This window comes from Megalopta genalis, chromosome 2, assembly GCF_051020955.1.
Source record: "Megalopta genalis isolate 19385.01 chromosome 2, iyMegGena1_principal, whole genome shotgun sequence".
NCBI lineage: Eukaryota > Metazoa > Arthropoda > Insecta > Hymenoptera > Halictidae > Megalopta > Megalopta genalis.
Window position 1 is genome coordinate 21,814,323 of NC_135014.1, and position 26,459 is coordinate 21,840,781.

Below are 26,459 nucleotides of genomic sequence, written 5' to 3' on the forward strand. Positions count from 1 at the left end.
CTTTTAAAATCCTAATTATATTTGTCAAAAAAAATTCGTACAACGTAACATTCTTGAAGAGTTCAATTTATCATTGAAAAATAAATTATTATACGTCGCTACAATTGATTATTTGTACGAATTTATTTAATATTAATTAAAGCAGATATTTAAATGTAAATTCCTGTAGTTAAACGTTTCATTAAGAATATATTCACGGAGGCTTATTTTTCTGAATAAACCGAAATGATTTCTCAATTTGTCCTTGAAAAGTTAAATGAACTTTGAAGTAGACGAGGTAAATATTTGTTTCATTCTTATAAGGGCCCCTTTCAATTTCCACGTATGAATGAAAACACTTAGAGCCACGGACCCCCCTCCGATTGCTATGGTCTCTGTGCACGATGCGCTGTAATTTACCCTCTGTACGACAGCGCTATCAATTACGCCCCACCTGTGACGCGCGTTCACCGCGTCGCGCCTCCGAATTAGCAACGTTTCACCGGCTAAAATCATACCAATTATATACAGTTCGCGTATTGTTTCGGGAACGCGAGATTTCCCCGTTATCTGCTACATATTTAATCAACAGGGAATAATCAGCGAGAAACAACGATCGCGATTCGAATAATTATGCGGTTAAATCCTACAGAAAATTGCACCGTTGCAAAAGCGAACCACACGGCGATGACTCAGAAAAGTTACGGCAATTTTACGGAAGATTATTTCTGCGATTTTATCACTGTTTCATCGGCATACGCGAAATGAAATTAGCTATCGATATAGAAACAAAGCAACGAAGAATCTTTTTTATTTTTTTTTTATCGTCGTTCTCCAATCAATTTTAATGTTTGCAAAAAATTAGTTCGGACATTGTCTAGTAAACTGGTTCCACAAAACAATGCAAATAATTTGGTCCAAGTATCATTTCGTTTTACACAAGTTTATAAATATAATATTCTTATTTTCGCTGTCACTCCAACCAATTTTCATTTTTGCAAAATCTTCTTCCATTCGTTCTTTATGAAATTAATTAGAATAACATCTAAACAAAATTCAAAGCATTTGGTCCAATTTTGGAGAAGCTATTTCATTTTGAAAATTAAAAAACATATTTTTAACATAATTTGTTGTCGTTCGAACCAATTTTAATATATATATATATATATATATATATATATATATATATATAAATCTTTCCGTGCGTGTTTTTCAGTAAATTAAATTCAAGTCACTTGGTCCAATTTTGCGAAACTTATTTCATTTAAAAAGTTCAAAAGCATCACACTGTTATTTTCGTTGTCACCCCAACCAATTTTGATTTACGCAAAAATCTCTCTGTACGATTCTTCAGTAAATTAATTATAAGAAGTTCGAAACACCTGGTCGAATTTTCCAAAAATTATTTCATTTAGAAAGTTAGAAAGCATCATTTTGTTATTTTTGTCGTCGTCGCAATCAATTTTAATTTTTGCAAAAATCTTTCTCTTCGGTAAATTATTCTCCCATCGGAAAAGAATCCAAGAGTGGCGCTCCGTCCGATTTCGCGGGGATTGTTCCGCCGTGAAAGACGTCCTCGAACACATTGCCGGGTGTCTGCGGACCGGCCGCAGAATCGTCAGGCGATTACAAAGTAAACACAAAAGACTGGACGCGGCATAAATCGCGGATGCGCGTCGGTTTATCGTCGTCCTGAAAGCGGTTTAAAATGAAAAGCGACATTATCTGAACTTCGGTTAAGCGGAGCTCATAGAAGTTTTACGAGGCCAGCTGATACCCCTATAAATAGTTCGGGTATCAAAGATCTCGGCGTTGCGCGCCGTTTAAAATTAATCCCGCGAACATATATCCGGCCGCCGAGCAAACGTAGTTAGAGGCGATGATAATCGGTAATACGGGTTATTCGTGGTCGGAGGATATTAATTTCCGGGAGGGGACCGGGGGCCAAATAATCCCTGTTGCGCGTCTAAAACCCGGCCGTACAAACCGGCCTGAATCGATATTTGCAATGGCCGCCATTCTTCCGCGATATAAACCTACCCCCGTGCGGCGCGACCAAAAATTATGAAACATTCGTCCGGGCTCGATCCCGTAAACACAATTTTGCCGTTGAACGCCCGGCGAGATCGGTTTGTTTAAAGCATTCGCAACAGCATGTTAAATATGTACACTGCGCGAAATTATCAGCGGAATTTGCGGACAAGGACCGAGTGTCCTCTGTTTGGCCGCGGGAAATTCTGCCGTTTCTGCCTCCACACTCGCCGATTTTTCATCCCGAACGATTCCTGAAAAAGAGATCATCGTTTCGTCGCGATCGAGGCTGACAGGGTAATTATTTCTTAATCATTGGAGGCCGATTGTAATATTTCCAGCGGAATGATATCGGTCAAAATTGATTATGTTCTATTGATCTGAGAGATAAAAAAAAATTTTATGATACTAATAATAATAATAATTTTATTTTTCGATGAAATGAACACTTTGTTCGTAGAAGATCAATTTTTATCGTTTTTTTTTTTAATAGTTTTATAGTCTGCGATTTATTGAATTGCTACAGTGCAGAAAAATTGCTAAAAGGAACGTAAAGACATACCTTTGTCTTGCACATTTTCCGCCATTTCTAATTTTAACACAGATGTTTAAGCGTTCTGTTACTTGCGTCACACTCTGTATACTTTTCTTAAACGTCTTTGATCACATTCAAGTGCGAAACGATTATTTTTCCTGCTAACATGTCGCTTATACGCAGTTCCTTCATTTGAATAATACTTTTTCAATGTTTCCGAATCACTAGATCGCAGATTTTTATGAACAATAAAAATTGTTTCTATCAATTGCCGAACGCAACGGCAACATTCACTGTATCTCTGAATAATTTTATTAAAGCAAAAAGAATAAATCAGTGTCTTAAAACTTTTGTAATATCTTCACTCGAGTGCGAAACAATTATTTGTGCGTTTAGATTGTCGTTTTTCAATTGCTTTGTCCGACTAAAGGAAAACTGTTCGCACAAATTGTGCCAGGTGAAAATAATAAAATAGCGTTTTAAAATTCTTTAGATTCTTTCACTGTTTCTCACGCACGATCTTGCGCCATTGTTATCCCAACCGCATAAATACCAATCACATTCAATTGTAAAGCCACCGTCTATCTGAACTGTCGCTTCAAAATTTATTGTGTCGAACAAATAAAAATCGTTCGCGCCAATCGCGCGTCGCATGAAAATAATAAAACAGCGTTTTGAAATTCTTTAAACGGTTCGACCGATGTTACGTATTGCGTTGCCCTAACCGGCATGAATACCGAACACATTCAAATGCGAAACAATGATTTCTGCGACAACAGAACAATTAGCGACGCGTTTTCACGGACAACATTTGTCGCAATTAGGTCAACCCGCGGCACTCGCGCGAGAATCGTGGTTGATAAATTCGAGATAGCGAGTCGGTCGCGTTATCAATCATTTATCTTGAGTTTGATCAACGGTCAGGTTTATTTTCGAAAACCGCGCAGCCACCTGAAACAACGTAAAATTTCGAGCGTCGCCGTGCAATCGTTAACGCGATTAACCCTAGAAAGATAACCATATGACAACGTACGTAAAAGATAACCATACGCTTCAGAGGCGCATGCTTTTCTAAGGCGTCAATTTTATACTAACAATGGATATTTATTTAAGTTAATCTAGTCATTTTAAAGGTTTGGCATTATTGTAAAAATAAAATGCATTTATATTATATTTTTTGATATTTTAAGTAATTTTAAACTTAAATCACTAGACCTCTATGAAAAATTAACAAAAATCAACAGTCTTCGCAGGCGCCTCTGCGACGTAGGTTATCTTTCTCGGGTTAAGAAACGATCGCGGGCCTGCGAGCTACGCGAGCATCGGGCCCCGCTCGAAGCGCCGTCCGCACTTGTGTGGGCGATTCATTATCAGCGCGAATTACCTATGCTCCTACGCGTTTAATGTAGTTCCCAGTCTGCAATAATAATGCTCACGTGACGGTCGTAAATTGCCCGGGATCGGCGATAACGATCCGCGATCAATCGCCCGGACAAATGTTTTTATTCCGATGATGGATTATCTTGCTCCGTGCGACAAACGTTGTTTTGATACCCGGCTCGCTGAATGTTACACATCGGGAATTGATTAGGCGCCCCTTTTGCAAGGTCGCGTTTTATGGCGTCGGAACTTTTAAAGATTTACGATGCTCTGTGAAAATTGTAGCCTTATGTGGAGCCTCGTAGAAGTTGCAGAAATTTTCTAGTGGTTTGTCGAGGTTGCGGAAATTTGTTAGCGCTCTGTAGAAGTTGCGGAAATTTTGTAGCGCTTTGCAGAAGTTGCAGACACTTCACAGTGCTTTGTAAAAATAATGAGAATTTTCTGGTGATTTGTAAAAACTTGAATGGCTCTGTAATTAATTTTGCAGACTTTTGCAGAAGATTTATGGTGTTTAGAAAATTTTCGAAAGCTTTTCAGTGCTTCATAAAAATTTTAGAATTTTTATAGTGTCTTGTGGGAGTTGCAGAAATTTTGTGGTGCTTTATAAAAATGAGTAATAGTTCTGTAATTAATTTTGCAGACTTTTGCAGAAGATTTATAGTGTCTAGAAAATTTTCGAAAGCTTTTCAGTGCTTCATAAAAATTTTAGAATTTTTATACTGTCTTGTGGGAGTTGCAGAAATTTTGTGGTGCTTTATAAAAATGAGTAATAGCTCTGTAATTAATTTTGCAGATTTTTGCAGAAGATTTATAGTGTCTAGAAAATTTTCGAAAGCTTTTCAGTGCTTCATAAAAATTTTAGAATTTTTATAGTGTCTCGTGGGAGCTGCAGAAATCTTGTGGTGCTTTATAAAAATGAGTAATAGCTCTGTAATTAATTTTGCAGACTTTTGCAGGAGATTTACAGTGTCTAGAAATCTTTCAAAAACATTTTCAGTGTTTTATAAAAATTTTTGGATTTTTACAGTGTCTTGTAAGAGTCACACAGCGATTTTCCACGAGACGATCCCGATGATCTGATCAACGTTTCAAGGAAAAGCTTGTGATCGGAATCGTCTGGGCGCGTCTAACGCGTCCACTGTTTATAAAATATGATGCGGAACCGATGCGAACAGAGAAGAAAAACGAACGAGTTTGAGATTGTGTGCGCAAGCGGTGCGCGTTAAGCCGGGTCTGAATGGTGTGAAAATGATTTTTGCCGTTAATCGCGAACAAACGGGGATTGTTGCGAGTGTTTAACGAAGACTTATCGCGACAAGGTTTACGATGTATCTTTGTTTAATAAAAGTGAAACGCTGGCAACGCGATTACACGGATCGGGCGTACAACCAGGTGAGTATTCCCGATGCTTATCGACTGAGAAACACGCCACGCGGCGCCTTAGTGCGTACAATCAGCGCGGCTATAAATTACAAGCATCGTGTGCGCGTGTGTGCGCGCGCGCGCGCGCGTATTCGAACGCGTACGTCTTCCGCGACAGGAAGCGAATGCAAAAAGAAGTCGAAAGAAAGGGAAGATCGCGAGAAAACAGTGCTGGAACGAGTGTAGTTCAACACGGATTTATCCTAGATCGGAACAAATTAACCCGCGGTTGTACCTGCAAAGAAATATTAATCTGATTCAGTGGAGCAGCCCGAGCTGCAATTAGAGACCTTAATCAGTCGGGCGGGCGGACGGTCGATCAATAATTAGTAACAGCGAATTGCGAGGCAAGCGAATGGTTCTCGTCCATATTTCGACTCGCCGGATAGCGCATTATTATGGAGATTAAAAATGTAATCGATTTAGATCGCAGCAGATATGGAAAGAAAAAATCGAGATGTTGTTACATGGTGATTAAGAGTAACGATAGAAAAAGGAAGGGAAAAAAAATTGCTAACGACGGTACACTATTATATTTAAGTTTAAGGTAAATTATTGGAGATCTTAATCCAGAATAATTCGCCAACATTTGAACGTTAAAAGCATATTGCAATGTAAATTAAAATTGTAATTGGCTTAAATTGAAGTGGGTATGGAAATAAAAATTGAAAATGTTAAGGCTATTTGGAGCGTCGATAACTTGGACATAACAGATTGAAACAAGTCGAAATATTATGTGAAATTTTTTAATTGATTTACATTAAATTGGAAGTGAAAGTATACACTAATAATATTGTTCATGTAATAATTGTAATAATTGTTATAATTGTAATAATTGTAATAATTCTAATAATTGTAATAATTCTAATAATTCTAATAATTGAAATAATTCTAATAATTCTAATAATTCTAATAATTCTAATAATTGAAATAATTCTAATAATTGAAATAATTCTAATAATTGTAATAATAATAATAATTGCAACAATTTTAATAATTCCAATAATTAAAAATGGTACACTAAAATTTCCCACGGTAAATTACACCGCACGACGTAAAATAGAAATTGAAAATCTACTTGGAATTGAACTACGAAAGAGAGCTCTTGAATCCGACCAGTGAATAATCCATCGATATTTGGCAACAATAAATGATCACGTTTTCAAGCAAATCACACCGTAAATGAACGTTGTAATTATTCTTTATTTATATGTATTTTACTATGATATTTCCCGATTAAAAATATCGATATCGCATTACATATAAGAGATTGCGAATCGAGGCGAGGCTCGATCAAGATGCGATTAAACCGCTGATCAAAGCGAGAATCGAGTCAGAAGTCCGCGGACTCGATAAGTCTCGCGGGTACACACGACGATCGATGCCAACTAGAGTTTCTAAACAAGTGAAAACTATAATTAGCCCATTACTCAATACAAAATGCGTCGAAAGTGGCAGCGGACCTTGACGAAAATAGGGCCGCGACTGGCTCCGTTTGTTATTCCTCGGAAACTTCGATCAGACTGACGGATAATGTTCGATTCGATCGTCTCGGGAATGATCGCGAACGAAGACAATGCTTTTCCAAGCCGCCGTTTCAATCGATACTGTTTCCCCGATCAAACTGCATCGCTGTGGAAACAGACCCTGAAATTCTGAAATATCGCAAACCAAGTGCCATTCTTACTCAATATTTGATATCGTGTGATTTTACGGCTGGATATAAATTCTCATTGGGATATTAAGACTGCTGGTAATTAGGGTACTTTCTAGAATTTTTGCTTCACTAAACTGTTAACGATGTACAAGTTAATACTATGAACTATTTTAATACGGTAATTATTTATTTATTTCCAACGCTTATATTATATTTATAATTAATGTAATATATTATATTATATTTATAATTAATATAATATGTTATATTATATTTATAATTAATATAATATATTATATATATAATTATATTTATATTTAACTGCATTGGGTTAAAATGTTTTTAATCAAACGAAGACATAAAAAATATAGAAAGTGAAACGTTATTCGCTCTTGTTCGTTTTACACAATTTTTATTAAAAATAATTAAATTGTACATAACAATGCCGTACAATCTTATCGGCTCGAAAATCGGCAGTCATCAAAAAATTTAGTACATTTGGTTACATTGGCTTTAATAAAACAAGGAACGACAGTAAGATTGCATTGACATCAACTTCGTACAATTTTTATTAACAAGGGTATCACAGTTTTGAGTGCCATTTTTCAAGAAATTTTTACCATTTTTCAAGAAACTTTTAGGATTTTTTAAAAAGAGTTATTAGACTTTTGCATTAGGTTATGACTAATTCATTTTCGATGTAGATAAACAAACGAATGCAATTTTATTTGTATTCCAATTTATTTTCAAAAAAACGTGCGTTCAATCCTCACATTTTTCCAGATGAAATTGCAGCGGATATTATTATTTTAGTCTGCCCGACTGGAACTTATAAACAAGAATAGTGCATAAAAATGTGCACGCAATAAACCTCACTAAAATAAAAATACAAATTTTGTTCAACAATTGGCTGAAATCAATATTAAACAAAAATGTATTTCTTCCATCAATACTTCCAATTAATTTACAAACAATATCACACTGTCCTCAAATTCTTCTTTAATTTAATTCAATGTTTATCTCACAATATCCATGACTTCGTCAACTTTCTCCAATAAACGCATAAAATCCGCGGTCCACTAATCACGGTGCGAGCGCGAGCAGCCGAGAGGGCCGCGGCAAAAAACGCGAAACGATAAACGCCGGCGAAATTCGAGCGGCTGCGGCTAAGGGTGGAAATGAGTGAAAAGTCCCGTCGCAAAAGAAACCGCCCTCAGTTTAATTAAACGGGCCAGAGTCAGATTAGTCTGAATTGAGTTCCGCCCCCACCGCCGCGGATGTACACGGAATATACGGGAGCATGGATACAACAACGCGCGGGGAGGGGGTGGCTTGCAGATTGTGCTGAAATTGCTAGTCGCGGAAATTTCCATCGGTGTGACCAGCGACCTCTGCCAGTTTTCCTCGCTTCCTCTCCCGTTTCGCAAGGAAACGGGAGAAAGACAAAGAAGAGAGAGAGAGCGCAAGAGAGAGAGAGAGAAAGAGAGGAGACGTGAAAATCACTGAGAGAGAGAGAGAGAGAGAGAGAGAGAACTAGTGGAAGAAGGAGAGAGGTAAACTGGCGTCCACGGCGAAAGAGCAAGGTCCTACACCACTGTTTCTGGTGTCCCCGCATCCCATTTACGAGATCGCCCTGCTGGAGCGTGCTCTCTCCGAGAGAGAGCCGACTTTATCTCAGACCTTCCCGAGGCACAAGCATTGCGGTAACCAAGTACCCCGAGCACGTGGACCCCTTCTGCTAGATTGACTCCGGCCAACAGTTCTTTGCGAAATTATTCATCATCGGGCGACCATCGTCGATGATGAGAGAGAGAGAGAGAGAAGATTACATAATTTTTATTTTTAATTTCAGGCAATTATTTTTTTTCACTACTGGCTCGTCATTTTTTCGCGTTTCGAATACGGTCAGAGAGTACACACGGTCGCTGAGAATCGTCGGTGAAAAATCGTGACTTGATTTTTTCACCGAGGACATCTTTCTTCTCTCTTCACGGACGCCCTTGGGATTCGATCCCGGGACCGTCGGCTTCGTAAGCAGCGAGGGTTGCCGTTACGCTACCGACGTTATGCCGGTTCGGTGCCTGTTTCGCTAGTTCGAGCTGCTCTGTTGACTACTAACTCTGTTCCGACGTTTCTGATAGATCCGATTCGATTGATTGGTCCTATCGAGTTCTTGTTTGGAATTTCGCGATGTTTGGCTCCGTGAGTTGCAACTGTTTGGACGCGGAATTTAAATGAGATCGATTTTATTTATTTATTTATTTATTTTATTTAGTCGTTGACGGACTAGATTTTTGCTTGAATTTTGATGAAGTTCCGAAAATGATTCTATGGATATTAAATTGAATATTTAAATAATCGATTCAAATTATCGATTCAAATTATCGATTCAAATTATCGATTCAAATTATCGATTCAAATTATCGATTCAAATTATCGATTTTATTTACTTATTTATTTATTTACTCGGCGTGAACAAAAGAAATGTCCTTTCAGTTTCTCTGAAAAAAATTTCAACAGGGTACAGTAAATTCTCCCCGATTGTCCTTCAGCTTGTAAACAAAAATGGACAATTTGGGAAGAGGAGATACGATTTCTCGTATCGTACGTTTTCTCGCTTTTTACAGTTGTTGACAATCGGTAACTATAAAAACGAGCCACGAGGCTCGAACGATCGTATCACTTCTTCCCAAAATTGTCCACTTTTGTTTACAAGCTGAAGGACAATTGGGGAGAATTTACATTTATAATAATAACAACGATGCTAATAACAATAATGTTTGGTGGTAAATCTTAGTAATTGATTAATTAGATATTTAAATACTGATAGTATTTAAATATTAAATTTATTAGCGGTATTAATATTAAATATTAAATTTATTTATTTAATAGTGAATTTTTTAGCGAATGCTTGATTTTTTAGCACTAGATTTACGGAACCCGTCAAAATGACGAGTCACTAATTTTTTAATTTACGATTATTCATATCGTAAAGGTACATTGTTAAAAATCAGGATAAATGTCTTATTGTTACTTTTATAAACCAATATAAAATGGCTGTTTTTTGTGCTCAGTAAATTTAATGTTAATACAATAATAACAATCGACTATCCGAACCTCTGATGTTTGAATTCTTTTTATCCAAAGAATTTAAGCATTTAAGATCTATACAACACCACCATTGTCAAAGACAGCAAGAACTTTAACCAGATTATAATAACAGAAATTTTCAAAGTTGTTTCACTTGGTGTTGTACATATTCTAAAGTGTTTAATGCGATACTCGTAGCGATGTTCGGTACGCTACTATTTCCGGTTCGACGAGAATTGGCGAACGTCGCTCAATATTAATGTAACATCGTTAATTGAATATTATTTATATTATCATACAGTAACGTAAATAAGGAGGCGAATGAAAGTAGAAATCGAGGTATGGAAAACTATATCCCTACATTTAATTTATCTACACGTTACGCGTACAAGCAACATTTATTCTGATTCTGTGTTTGGACTGTCAGAATTTAAATTAATTACAAACGATTCGGTTAATGCATCGATATTGTGGTCCAATTGCCAGAATTTACGTTCAACGACTAGAACAACATGTTCAATTAATTTTCTACCGTTTTCAACCGAAACATGTTCTAATTAAATATCAATTAATTTAAATTCCGACGGTCCAGAAACAGAATAAATTTGATACGTAATAAATAGATAAATCACACATGCAGAAATATAGTTTTCTATACCTTTTGATTTGTGCTCTCATTTACCTCTTTATTTACATTATTGTACAATCAAATTAACTGCACTCGATAAAATATAAATAATGCATAATGATAAAATAATTCACTCGATTCCATTTTAGGTTTCAAGATAGTTTTTCTAAAACAGTTTTCCAGAATAGTTTTTCTGGTCAACAGTATTCCCATTTTATATGACTTGGTGCATTTTATGCATTTGGAACTGAACCTTGTGTGACTCATGAAACAATTACACTTCTAACAGGCTTTTAAATGGAAAGAACTATAATAATGTAAAAGTTATTTTTGAACGTGAAGTAACAATTTTCAGTGGTGCTTCAGAGTCATTGTTCGAGTTAAAAAAGAAAATAATATTTAATTAACGATAGCTGTTTAGAGTCTCTGCCAATTCTCGTTGAGGCGGACATAGAAAAAGTTGAATTGTTCCATAACTTACTTTCCCATTCGCCTTCTTATTTACATTATTGTATAATAAAATTAGTAACATTTAATTAAAAACTGCTGTTTATAATTCCCGCCAATTCTCGTCGAACCTTGCATAGAAAAAGCTGAATTGTTCCACAGCTTATTTTTCCATTCGCCTCCTTATTTACATTATTATGTAACAAAATTAATAACAAAAAAACAAATTTGAAAATATTATAAAACAAAATTAACAATATTCAATTATCGACAGCTGTTTATAATTCCCGCCAATTCTCGTCGAACCTTGCACAGAAAAAGCTGAATTATCCTAACAAACCTGTGCATCCGACACCTACGCGCGGCCTATGCGCCACGGCCACTAGGGGAACATCGCAGCGAAAACGGTAACGATGGAAAGAAGGATGCGCGGAGAACTGCGGAATGCAAAATGAAAAAAGAAAAAGGGGATCCAGGGATCTGTCTCGTAGGGTTGCGCAACCGCGGCGCAGAATTAACAGCTTCGACACGCAACGATGCACCTGTATAGCGATTTTCGTGACGTACCGGTGATTTGGCGTGTTTAGCAAACGACTTGACGAGTCATTAAACAGAGAACACTGGCAATTAATTATCACGTTTGCGTAATCGCCGCTCGACGGCGGTGGAGGTGTGGTTGCGCAACTATCGCTCATTCTGTCCTCTCCTCTCGTCTCCTCTCCCAATGACCCCTCGTCACCACACTTCCGTGGCCAACGGCTCCTCCTGATCCACAGTCATTTCAGAACCCGCAGCCTAATCGTCTGTGCCGCTAACCTTAATTTTTCTTCGCCGTGCACCGCGCCACCCTCTCGCCGAACTGCCGGTGTTCCGTTCATCCTTCGATCGCTTCTCATCGATTTCGCGACGCGGCCGCTTCTCCGCGCCGATTCGCCGATCTTTCGACTTGCGAATCACTGGGCAACTCGATCTTCCATGATACATGCTACATATTCAGCAACAATCCTGCGAATGTCGTTTCTTAACATCGTTTTCCATCTCCGGGGATTTTCGACTTTCAGAATTTTTGCCGCTCGAACCGCGAAAGCTGTGCGAATGACTCTTGCGCAGAATGATTCTGTAGACTCTTCTGAATACAAAGGTATATTTTTTGATAATATTGTATACGTTTGAACGCGTTTGAACAATTTTCGAACCAAATTCGTAGTCCGCGATATTGAATATCTACCGAAAATGAAATTCTGAACTTCGAGAATTTGTTCTGCTTTGAATGCGAACAGAATAGGAATGATTAATACGTGTCATGATTCCTTAGACTCTCCTGAATACAAAGGTATATTTTTTAATAATATTGCGAATGTTTGAGTGCATTTGAATAATTTTTAAGCAATGCTCGAATATCGGGCAATCTACAAAAGAAATTCTGAACTTTGGGAATTTTCTCTGCTCGAACCACGAAAGCAATATAAATAATTCTTACGTAGAATAATTCTGTAGACTCTCTAAAATATAACGGTATATTTTTTAATAGCATTGTAAACATTTTAACACGTTTAAAAAATGTTTAAATAGAGCGAGGCACGTATTTTCTTGTACAAGTTTCGGGCTATATCATAAATGGCGGGCAAAATTAATATGCAAAGAATTGGATGTTGCAATTTTATACGACATATAGTTGCTAGAAAATTTTCAAAATCTGTATTCTTACGTGTTCGGAACGTTGCGACACTTTTTCCGGGGACAAAAGAATGCCGTCGGCTAGAGTTCCAGGTATCCATTTCTATTATCAGTATGATTTTGCAACAAAGTGTAATGCCGGACGATGACAATGGCTGGAAACTTTCGCGCTTCTATTTGCACACGATGAAGCATGCGTCGAAAGCGTCTACGTGGTTAATGATTTGTTTATAATGCCATTATGCAACTCCGCTTCAAGATTATTTGGCATCGCGGCACTTCCGGTGAGTAATCACCTACTCGCTTCAAACTCGGCACTGTATTACCATCCAACAATGTTATTAAATCCGAACAGCGAGATCGCAATCTACGAGAACAAGCCGAGATCACTGCTAGAAATCGTTTCATCTACAAACAGGTTCCTTGTATTTTTTAACACCATTGGAGAAAACAACGATTACTCGAACGAAATCATTTCGAACAGAATATCTGCTCATTTATTATAGTACGTTAAATTAATTACTAGACTTTTATGCAAAACAACAGTTTTGTGCATCAACCGTGAAATACGTTGACAATGATATATTATAAATAATTTTAAATTTGCATAATTTTTGTATCACTTTAATTGTCACCATTTCATTTTTTTTCATAAATGCATGAAATCCGCAGTTTATTAATTATTTATCAGAGTGTATCATCAATTTCGAATGTCTTGACACATTTGTCTAAAAAGAGAAAGTTTTGTCTTATGGAAAAATGTATAAATGTATAAGTATTGAGTATAAATATTGCTATTTATGAATATAAATATAATAATATAATTTATGATAATATAATAATTTAATAATAATATAATTTATGAATATAAATATTGCTATTTATATTCAATTTTATTATATTTAGTTTCTGTGATCATTAATTTCGATTCTAAAAAATACGTTGAAGGAGTAAAAAGTTTTGACAGTTATGCATAAAAATGATCGTCATTAAAAATAAACCGATAAAAAAAATTGTAAATAATCACGAGCACAGCTAGTCAAATTTTTATCAAAAATCTTCATACGTTCGTGCATTAAGAAAAAAAACGTCTGCTAAATAATAAAAGTTTAAACTCCCGCTGGAACTCATATTTTCGTTAAGTCATCGTTTCGAAGGAAGATAAACTGCGTCTTTATGATCGAACCATAGTCACCGTGAGGCGGAAAAGATAAAAATAAAATCCGATCGTAAAAAGATAACGTTTACACGGCTTCTAGAGCTTCTCGAGTGGAATAAAATAATCCTCTACCTGTGAGCACAATTACAAATTTCATGGTGGCAGTTAACGCCGGCACCGCGCGGTGCGACTATTCTAATGAATATTCACGGTGTTCCGGCAGGAATAATTGCAAATCCAAGTATCTATGAATCCCGCAGGCGACGGCGACGTCGACGACGTCGCGGCAGCGCTAATTTAAATAGAAATAAACGCGACGAAACATCCATCTAACGGCTCGTAAATTATCACGAAACTCTGTGACTTACACGCTTTCACCGACAAGGCGCGCGCGCGACGCTAAAATACTAACTAAAATACAAATCGCCGACGACCTTGTATGTTCCTCTGGCTTTGATGTCTCATTGATTATATCTGCGTCGAATAGTATACATTTACTTACAATTTGCCTATTTATACTGTGCGGTGTCGGGGAGAAATCTTTTTCCATGCTTCGCAAATGTACTGAGATACGCGGACAGGTTTCTTGGAAATATTTTAAGCCGATTATTTAAATAAGAGAACGAATAAACTGGATAAATATTATCAATAGTTTATTGTAGAGACGTGCACTGTGTACGATCAATTTTCACGTAAATTTGTAACAAGCGAAATTAAGAAGGATATTTTATTCTTTTGTAAACGTTACTTGAGAATCGAGATTACATTGTGCATGATTAACACGTTCCGTGCCACGTGTACCATCGATGGTACACGCTTGCATGTTTACTTAGTGAACTGAACAAATTGTTTACAAGAAATTTAGAACCGAAGAATCAATTTCCACCGCAAGAATGGGCGTTGATAAGTTTTTGTTACGTTGTTATGTGTACGAGAATTAATAATTGCACGTAATACATCAAGTTTTAGTAAAATATCAAAGTGTGAAGATTCGAGTAAAGAAAGCTCGGCACGGAACGTGTTAATGATGCTATTAGAAAATCATCTAATCGCTGCTAATAAGACATTTTTAAGTTATTCGTTGTTAAGTTAATTGAATAAATTAAGTTAGTGAAGTTAAGTTTCATCAGATACTTAAGGAAGAATGTAAATTATGCTACTGTAAAGATCAATGAATTGTTCGACTATTATAGAAAATTCTGTTTAATAATTTAATAATTTAATACAATACAGATTCGTAATTTGTCTCTAAACAAATTAAAAATGTCCGCATCAGAAAAAATCAATCTCGTTGTTTCTTTAAAATGCTGAATTTTATGCTACTACATACTACTATATTTAACTATACTACATATTAATAAAACTGTAACGAGTTCCTCAATCGTCTCTCAGTGTTCAAATCTTAATAAAAATTGTCCAGAAAAGCCTGATCAACATCAAATAATTGAAATTGACAAATACGTACAATATTTTTAATTCTATACGGATCAAATGTAATATCATTAATATTCAATATTATTTATCTTAATAATATGTCAATAATATATCGATAATATTCAATATTATATTAATAATATATTTACAATTCATAATTCATTAATAGAGTATGTTTTTAACGAAGAAATCGAAATAATTAACAATAATTATACAATATTAATATAACAACGATATTATCAATATTATTACTTCTTAACAAATTTATTTTCAAAAATTGACTATTCAAAATAGAATTAAAGGTACACATAATCATCCCAAAATAAAAAAACTTCTCAAATCATGAAAATAAATGAACAAAACTGCAAGGACTCTTTCCGCCGAACGAACTCGAAATAAATCTACCAAAAAAAAAAAAAAAAACAAACAAAGAATCGATCCTGCTCCATTGTTGCTTCTTAAAAATTCGCCTCGCATCGGACAAGCACGAATCAAAAGCTCCAATAATTCCGTTCACCTCGAAGACGTTCCCATGAAAAATGTCGCCGAGAGGAGAAGGAAGATCCGCGGAGCAAGTGACTTCTATCAAGCAGGGCGGAACAGCGCCCGGGAAGCGAGAAGGTTAGGGTAACGAAGTCCGGCCGGCCAGGCGGTGTGCACGGGGAGAGAAAACGAAGAGAGACAACGGGCCCGTAGGTATTATAAATCAAGAAGAGGCCCGTAAAAGGAACGTCGGTGGCGCAGGCGAAAGAAGAGTAAAGAAGAAACTTTGCGAAGAAAGACAGGGCAAGGTATGTCGTGGCGAGGGATGCGGCCGGGGTGGAGAGAGAAGATGCCCGGGAGAGGAGCTGAGGGGGCTGAGTCGTACATCACCGATGGTATTTACGACGTACCATCGTAAATCAATGATCGCACGAACAGCGCGGTTCAACGAAATTCCTTTTCCCTCCGTATGTACCCCCACCGTCCGTTCCTCCCCATACCAGCGCGCTTCCTGTACGCGAGCCGATGGAAGAATCTGTCCCCCCATACGGTCGCCCGGACAGAGGAGATGTCGAACCTTAAGAATCTTTGAAGGAATCCTTGCCCGCGGACCGAGAGATATATCAAAGATTTATCTACGGCAAAAACTATTTGTCCACGGTATCGAAGTTTCTTCCGTTCGCCCCCGGCTTACGTAACGCGCTTCACCGGCGTCGGACGCGAATTTTACCGGACCCGCGGTCCCGTCGCGGCGAATTTGTCCGAAATTCGACGCCGATAACTCGATAATTAACGGTTCTCGGCGACCTCCGTAGTACGCTTCGACCCTTTGCACTTGCGCGGCGACTATTTTCGAAAGAATTTTCACGGCATTAAATTTGTCACACGATAGACTCGAATGAAAGAAGTGACCTTCGTTCGAAGACCTTTTTTCTATCTTGTGGAGTTTGCGATTTATATTTGTAACATAAAAAATAGCCGAATATTTGGGGTTAATTTCCGTTCTCCAAAATGAATTGTCCTAAAACAGAAAAATACGTATCTACATATGGTTCGCGCGTCCCCAAAGTTTCCGAATTTGTTGAATTTCCAGATTGAGCATCGAACGAGAATTCAAGCCATTTTGTTTTTTGAAATTGTCAGACCGGATTTGCGACCGGAAAATCGTGGAAATCATCAATCAAAAGTGTTCAATTACAACCGAGATTTTCAATTTCAAACGTCTCCATGTTTTGGCCACGTTTTTGAGATCTGGGACCACTGCGAGACAGACGACTCACAGCGGAACGAGCATGGGTCCCCAAACGAGAAGACGCCGGACCACTAGGGTACGCGGTCAGTGCTTGGAGGCAGCATTGTTTGTCCAGGCCCTTTAAACGTCATTTAAGCCGTGATTCCTGGCCGGCCAGGAGGGATCGTTTTAACGAGGTTTGGGACAGACCGGGTCAGGCCCTCTTCTACCCGGGCGCGATTACGCCACGAGGCGTTGCCCTTTCAGCCTTCTAGCATCCTCCAGAAATCAACTTCCTACGGTCTAGGAGACGTGACTCGCTGCCGCCAGCTGCCCCGGAAAATTCACGGTGCGTTTAGGCGACCGGGAAGGTCGACTTTTGGGGCGTGCTGGCTCTGCCAAGTTTACCTGGCACCGTGAAGAACGCGTTAAAAGATAATCTTGGGACTTTAGAAACAAGCTCTCTTCATACCTAGATTGATAGAATCTCTCCCATAGCTAGTCTCGCTATCTTTTAGCAAAACTCTATAGTTTTATGAATCCGCGAAAATTTCAATTATAAAAATCGATTCAGCGCAGTTTCTTTTAAAATGTATCATAATTATGTATGACTAAGAAAGTTTATTTATGTTATTAATAATGTATATCATACTTGAACTAGCAAAAAAGTCACAAAATCATCATTTAAAAATGATTATTAGAAAAGTCGTTATTAAAAAAATGTATCATAATTACAATATTATAAAAGTATATGATAGTTACAGTATTAAAAACGCGTACCATAGTTACGTTATTAAAAAACGTATATCATAATTATAGTTAATATTATATAATATAATATAATATCATATAATATTATATATATATCATAATATCATATAATATTATATATATATCATAATATAATATAATATCATATAATATTATATATATATCATAATATCATATAATATTATATATATATCATAATTATAGTAATATCATAATTAAAAAGTTACACTATTAAAAAATTGTATCATACATATGCTATTAATATCTTTGACTGCTGCGTCACCCATATGTGAGTGGCAGAATTACTGAAAATTTAAATTTTAAGAATTAATTTTTATGCTAGTCCATTGTAATTTCTTAATTTTATTCGAAAGAGGTAAGAACGTTGAAAATGTAATCGATGTCATAACTTCGCTTTGCAATTTGAATTTCATAAAGTGCTTTAATTTTCTGAAATTTTTCAAACTTTTGGCGCGACCGTTGAAGTGTCATCTACATACAAAATTTAAAAGTAGCGTTGAAGTTATACACAGTATTTACATTGGAGGATCCTTTTATCAGACGCCGAAAACCTAGTCACGAAATGACCTATTTGATATATAATCAGAGTACATTAGTTTTTATAATAATTAGAATTATAATTTTGAATTGTTATATTTAAAATTCAAAAGTCTATTCTAATCATTCTCTTGATACAATTTACGTTATTATTCACTAAAAGACGGTCTTAAAACGAAGATATCATTGACCCGAGACGTATTCTTAACAGTCACATTTCAGTTGATTTTGACCCGCGGCCAGAAAAGGTCGCCGACGCCTGGCTCTGTACGTTTTTTGGACGATTCGACTGAAAATTGCCACCGCCTATGAAACGAGAAACGACTCGTCAGTTCTAGATATTGCTTAGAATAATATCAGCTGCTTGAGAATACCAAGATTGCACAGGAACCACTTATTGAACCCTTCTCGAGCACACCCCATTGAGCCCCTTGCTACCCATAAAATATGTGCCCATCAAATATGTATCGATTCGTCTCGGATTCGATTTTTCCAGGGCCCCTCGAAAGGCGAAAGCAAAGAGAAACCCCCGGGTAGCGTCTCGGCAAAGAGAGACAGTCGTGAAAAAGGCGGCGTGGAAAAGACGACAGTGACCCTCGGAAGGACCTTGAAAAGAGCTATAAAAACACAATGAGGGGCTGGGCGTAGGACGCCCCACGTTTTCCAACCTGGCGTTCTATCCGGAGTGCCCGTGTTTTTTAGCCGAACCTCGGGAAAAAATTACAAAGGACCCAAAGGAGACGTTTTTAAGGCCTCGAGGTGGAACGTCTGAAACCATCTCGCTTGTTACGCCCCTGGCTTTTACAACGTCGGGACGTGGCCGTTTCAAAAAATGTGTCCACCGAACGAACGCGTGGCTGGCTCTCGGCCCGGCCGTCTCGCGTCCCCGAGTCTTTACCCTAATTTACCTAGCAGCCCGCTAATCTTATTTGCCCCGACTGAACGCAGTTTAATTCCATTAGCGAAATTAAAGTTCTAGCGGGAGCGTTTAACTGCGGATCGATGCCGCGCTATCCCGCAAACCATCCGGATAAACCAGCCGCGCGTCGATTCCGAATAACGCGTTAACAAAAATACACGCTCGGATCGATTTTGTCTCGTGCCGCGATCGCTGAATGTTAAGGCCACGAGATTCGAGATAATCATGCGATCCCCACCGTGGCTTCGCTCGTTCTTCAAACGCGCGAACAGACCAACGCTAAACCCACCGAGCATTTAAAAACGACTCTGACTTTCTCTGGAAAAAATCTGAAAGCTTTGCGTTAGATTTAGTTTCGCGTTAGAAAAAACAATTTCAAACATTTTTTTTTAGTGTTGATTCTGTATTATATTAATTATATTATATTATATATATATATTATATTAATTATATTATATTATATATATATATATTATATTAATTATATTATATTATATATATATATTATATTAATTATATTATATTATATATATATATTATATTAATTATATTATATTATATATATATATTATATTAATTATATTATATTATATATATATTATATTATTATTATATATTATATTTATATTATATTAATTATATTATATTATATATATATTATATTATTATTATATATTATATATATATTATATTAATCATCAGCATTTTTGTTTACTAGCTTAGAGACAATTTGAGAGAATTTACTGTAACGCGGGTAGCTTCATAAGAATAATTGCGCCGTTTATTTTGAAAGTGGCCTAAGTCTATTTATACTTAAATTGAGATATTTAAGAGTTTGTGTTTCAATGCAATTAAAAATATAAGTACACAATACTAACGAGTCATACTGCTTAAGTATATCTAAAGGAGTTGAATTTATAGTTCCTATTAAAATAATGGCAATTATTAAGCGAATAATATGCGTTTTCTTACCAAGAACACTTTCGAAATTAACAACCAGATTCGTTATAAAATTTGAAGGTGCCCAAGTCCGTTCAACATAATTTAAGATGCTCAAAATTGAAAAAAAACAATACTCAATTTATTTTCTATATCTTTACAACACTTCAAAAACATAATTTATGCGATTCAGAACATTTTTTAACTACATAAATTACAAAACAATTTACTGCTCATCTACATTTTGAATTCCGTTTAATCTTTCACACTTTTTGGATGTACGTTTCATCAATCTTTTCTCCATTGTTATCTGTATCTTCATCCCCTGACGACGAATATTGTTCTGTAATTCTCTTTCTTTTTCGATTTTCCTTGAAATCATTAGTTACTAATTCTTCTTCACTATCTGAAATAAAAAAGGTCTTGTCGTTTCGTTCTTCTCCATGGGTGAAATAATTTCTAAAATTTAATATTAAATTTTAAGTTTCATATTTAACTGTAAGTATGTATATTGCGTAAATTTTTTTTAACTACACTAATTAAACGTACTGATTATTCAACTAAAGCAGTTGTCCAAAAACTTGTTAAATACTAATTAATTAAAATTACCTTCATCACTGCCTTCGGACATTATCAATAATAAATATTTCAATTTTTAAGTATAAATGGACTTAGGCCACTTTCAAAATAAACGGCTCAATTGTGATTTCGATTGATTTCGACAATGGAATCATTCGAGAATTGAATAAAATTCAATTCAATAGTTTCCTTCTACGAAGGCTTCATAACGTGACCAATTTTAACTGAAAAAAAAGTGAAACCGATAGTTCGGGAAACAATAATTTGTGGTCAAAATTCAAGTTTTCGATTTTCATGTTTGAACAGAATATTGTTTCACTATGTATCGACAACTCCTTGCAACTTCGAAATCCAGAACATTAACAATCTTGTATAACTCTGAGAATTTATCATCTAGATTTAAAAAATGTTAATACATATTTTTGATTTGACGATGTTCTACCTGGTGTCGAGACGAGTACAACATTAAACCTTGAAACAACGCTAAAATAATTTAAGCCACAGGAAGCGAATTCCCAGACCACTGTGCGGTCATTTGAACCGGCACGGTATGTACGGTGTTAAATTCCTATTACATTGAATTCCTAGTCCGATTGAATCTCAATTTTACAACGTTTCTTGCGAATATCTCAAAAGCTAAACGAGAGCAGCTATTACGTCCTTAGAAAAAGTTGCTCATTGCTATGATCTTGACAACTTACTTCAAGGTCAATTATTCTTAGAATCAAAAATATCTATAGCCGGTCACTTGCACGGTGGGTTTATTGTTAACATACAGTGACCGAAATAATGATAGGTTCATCGCATTTTTCTGATATAACAGCGTGTTTTACATAATATACGTACATGTGTGTCTGCATTCTATTATTAGTAGTTGATTTGTTACAATGCATTTAACGAAACACATAATTATTTAAGTAATATAATTTTTATTAATATGGAACAATTATTTAAGCATTATAATTTTTATTAATATAATTTTTAGTAATATATTAATTTATTAATATATAATTTTTATCGATATTAGAAAAATACATAATTATTTAAGTAATATAATTTGTATTAATATGGAATAATTATTTAAGTATTATAATTTTTATTAATATAATATTTAGTAATATATTAATTTATTAATATATAATTTTTATCAAAATATTAGAACAATTTTGAATTGTTAATAAATATATCGAAGGTTCACTTAATATCTTTGCATTTATATTTACAAAATTATCACAAATGCAATTAATTAAATTAACATTTAGTATTGGTCCTTCATTGACAAAGCAACGAATTTTTCCGACGCGAAAGCTGAAACGTTGCAGAACAAGAGAAAAATAGAGAGAACGTAGTATGAACACTTTTCGACCTCGGAAATTTCTGTTAAAGTTAAAACACTCCAACAAAATCATGAATTATCCAACCCCGCGTACAGTCCCGTGAATGTTGACACGCTGATTTCACAGCCGATCGCAAAATTTATCCGTCACTTCGGGATATAAAAAAAAAAAAGAAAAAATCGATTCACAAGTGAAAAAAGGAACCAGCGTAAACCTACCAAGACGAATCTATCATTATTTCGACCACCGTGATCGCTGGCGACGGCCGCGCGATAATGCTCGTTCAGTTCGAAACAATAAATAACCGTTACCTGATGTAAATGATGACCCCGTTGGTGCATATCCTTTTCCATCCACGTGGCACTGTAATCGCTTGTTGATGGTGCTGCTGTTGCTGCTGCGTAACCACCGCACTACCGTTCATCGTGAGCACTACATTTTGCTGGCCGGTATTGTCATTATTGTTAGTGTTGTTGATGCAGGCCAACGACGTCTGACGCGCAGCCTGCTGCGCGCACGGACCGCCGCCGTTGACCGTTGCGCCGGCCGACAAACTATCGTGAGCCGATTGACTTTGACTTTCGGGGCTGCTCAAACTGCTGTAGGTCGACGACTCGCCGGTATCGGAGCGAACCGAGTCGCAGCTAACCGCCCCGCTGCCACCGCCGTTACCATTACCAACAACAACAACAACACCGCCACCACCACCACCACCACCACTACCACCGCCGCCAGCTACACCGACACCGACACTGGACGCGGACGACGTGGACGACGCGGACGACAGGGACGAGCCGGCGGCCTGGTTCTGGAACGCGTCCTGCTGCTGCCGGCTTTTCTCGTCCATGTCGACGCCAGATCGTTGCTCGACACCGTCGGCTTGGAAAACACTCGCGGACGTTTGCGTCGCGTCGTTCCCCTGCCGCACGTACGCGACGCACGCGGCGGCGGCGGCGGCGTCGTCGCTCAAAAGCCCGACGCAACCCTCGCCGAGACTATTCCCTTGCGCGATCCTACCGTTGTAGCCTTCCGGCAGCCTGGCCGCCGTCGGATAGATCTCGGCGTGGATCCTCGATGGAAACAACTTGTTCGACATCATCTCGTTGCCGTTCGCCAGCCTGCCGATCGGCTGCTCGGCGTTCCCGAGGTTCTCCTCGTTGTTGCCGGCCTCGTTCTCCGGCTGTCCACCACGGCTCACCACCGTGTTCTTGTTGTCGCCGGCCGACACCACGCACGTCATCGTCGTGCTGGCCGCCGTGCTGGTCGCCTGCACGAAGCTCGCTTGTCTGTAGAGCAGGCCGTTGCTCGAGACGATCGTCCCATAGTCCTCTTCGTCGTCTACCGTGCCCGCGGACAGGGTACGCATAGACCGGCTCGAGTCACCATCGTTGGGCACGTACTCGAGCGGCTTCAGTCGACAACAGTTATTGGCGGCCGCGGCGGCGACGGCGCCGCTGTTATCGTTACAGTATATGGCGGTTTTGGCGGGAAACGACGCCGCCGCCGTCGCCACCTGCGGCGGTAGAATACCGGTGTACGTCGCCTGCTGCGGAGACTGATAGCCGACTGCGGTAGCAGCAGCAGCAGCGGCGGCGGCGGCATTCTGACCGACCGCCGTCGCGTACGCGAAATTCTCCCCCGAGACGTACACTAAAACGCTGTTCTGTTGAATCCCATGCTGCAAACGCTGCTGCTGCTGCTGCTGATCTGTTTGATCTTGCTGAGGTTGCTGCTGTTGCGGATGATGATGCTGCTGATGATGATGATGTTGTTGTTGTTGTTGCTGATGGTGGTGTTGTTGTTGTTGTTGCTGCTGTTGATGGTGATGATGATGATGATGACTGTGACTTGGGGGAGCAGGGTGTGTGGACGGCTGCTCAGGCTTGCCGGCCATGGTCCAGGTCCAGCAGCGCTGCAGGTAACCCCGACACCGACATCACTGGAACGCTGCTAGCACGCCTACATCGAGGTACCTCGAGGTCCTGCCGCATCCTCTAGAGACGAAGATGATCGCGCGCGCCTGTGTGCCTGTCACAGCCGAAACCTACTACGTTCTCGCGGCGGTCCCCCTTCCGCGCCACTCACCGATCCTTGGAATCTCGCAGCAGCTGTACAGCACGGTCTTGGCGCTCGACATCCTTGGCTTCACCGCGTGCGGCATGCCAAACGGGCATCCCGATTTCACCGGCCGGCTAAGAACCTTCTCCTACTCGGTTTTCCTTGTTCCTCGTGTGAAAAACTCGCACACGTACGCTCCGCGGGAACGACTCTCTCACGTGCCCGCGTCCGGCTCCGACGGATCCCCGACGTGAAACCGGTGCCAAGATTCGAAAATCGCGACGTGCAGCCGACGGACGACAGACACGCGCCCAGTCACACCGGTCAATGCCCGTCTAACCCTCCTCGCCGCGATGCACGATTCGCCCGGTGCACCGATCGATTTATCGCGATCGATGTGTATTGCGGTCTCCTTCGAACGATTAAAAATTGTAGGAAAATAGCACTGTGATTCGGAGGGTCTCCGCTTGGTTTTCCTTCGACGTCCGCCGGTAGTCTCCTCGAAATCTATCTATCTATCTCTCTCGGTTCTTGTTAAGCTTCTTTAGTAAAGACTTCGTCGATAAGAAAAGCACGTCAAGGTCGTAGGCAGTTCTTCGCGGGAAATCGATGGACCTGTTTGTTTGTTTGAAAATCACGTTTCGCGGATGGTCTTGCTGCGAAACGACAGCTCTCGGCCCATTCGTGTCCGACACTCCGATCCGGCCGCGTCGAAACAACAGAACGGGGCTAAGCACCGAACTAACCTAGACTGTTGAACGCCACGCTGTTATTCATAATGCGTGCACGCTATATGCCGACGGACGCAGCAGCGGCAGCGTCGCAAACAAAAACACTTGGTAAACATCGTTGATAACAGGCGGCACGGTTTCGTTTGATCACGGTTTTGTCGGTGAGGAGAGAACAGCGGAGGCGGAACTATCTCAAGATCGCTGGATGGATGTATCAACGTTTGAAAAAATGTCCAGGTCGAGCTCGTGTCATTGCCACGGTCTCTCGTCGCTTTATTCGCGGTCGCAGTCCCGATTTATTCCGTTTCACATATACGCACTCACTTTTCAACGACGAAACGATGAATGGAACTGAATTATGTCATCGTGTGCCACTGTCACTAAAAAAATACGCTACATCGGAACTTCGGTGTTCACGCACTAAACAAGAAAGCCATCTCCTTGCCGGGCACTGAATATACTCACAGGTTAATCGTGACCGAGACACGACTCGTTCGATCGGTAATGGCGCGAATGCACTCTCGGTACAAAAAACCACTTTATACTGCCATAACAATTCGCGTTAAATCGCACGGACGGACGTACGTCGTGTTATGACGCTGTGTCATCGTCACAGCAGCAGTAGCACCACCACCACCACCACCGCTGCCTCCACCACCACTAGTACTGCCACCACTACCACCAGTCGCGGTTACGAACTCGGGTTAAGTTAACTAACCCTCTTCTCGACTCGAACACCTGCGCGACCCGCGCTCCGTCGGTTTCACCGAACCTCGCTCCGTGATCGCGTGGAAATGTACGCTTATTATTTTCCAGCAAGCACGATCGTCCCGTCCTCTTCCGCCGAGCCGCTGTCGTCTGCTTCCTGATCAATTCCTCTTGTGCAACACGGACAGAACGCAGGCTACCGAACGAAATCCCATACTGCGGATGCTATGCGTACGCTGTTTTCGCATAACTGATATTGGAAAAATATGGCTCCCTCCGCATACCCAGAAACCTTTGCGGCATCTCGACTGCTGGCTTTCGGGCACTTGTGTACGCACATTACAAAAACATCGACCCTGGCCGCGATTATATCGCCATCGTTAGGCTATTCTACGTAACTCAAAGGCACATTAACATTGTTACCGCTCATGAATGACTCTAATTACGAATGTGTGCGTAGTTAGTTTATACATCCTTTGAATAAAGCTTTTTCCCCTCTGTGGTTTTCCAGTTCTGATATTTTCCTTGGACAATAAGCTACTGTAAATAGCTACCATTTTTTACCACTGTTTGTCGATATTATTGGCAGAGATCTATTGAGCATTTTAATCGAAATTTATGCAATTACAATCGATTTTTTTGGAAAAAAAAGAAGTAATGGAAATTTAAGTATGATGTGAATATATAAAGGGTCGAGGGTTGAACT

General features: G+C 38.8%; 1 protein-coding gene across 3 annotated transcripts in view; it reads right to left on the bottom strand.

Moving 5' to 3' along the window:
• LOC117220633 (uncharacterized) overlaps positions 1–26,080 on the bottom strand; it is a 550,762-nt gene extending 524,682 nt beyond the window's left edge. The window contains exon 1 of one of the 3 annotated variants that reach the window (XM_033470805.2): positions 22,568–26,077. In XM_033470805.2, coding sequence (XP_033326696.2) covers positions 22,568–24,150 — 1,583 coding nt within the window. In that variant the 5' untranslated portion in view covers positions 24,151–26,077. Of the gene's footprint in view, positions 1–22,567 lie in introns of all 3 variants that reach the window. The other 2 variants (XM_076518731.1, XM_033470804.2) reach the window with 2 other exon arrangements.
• Positions 26,081–26,459: the final 379 nt, after the last annotated feature.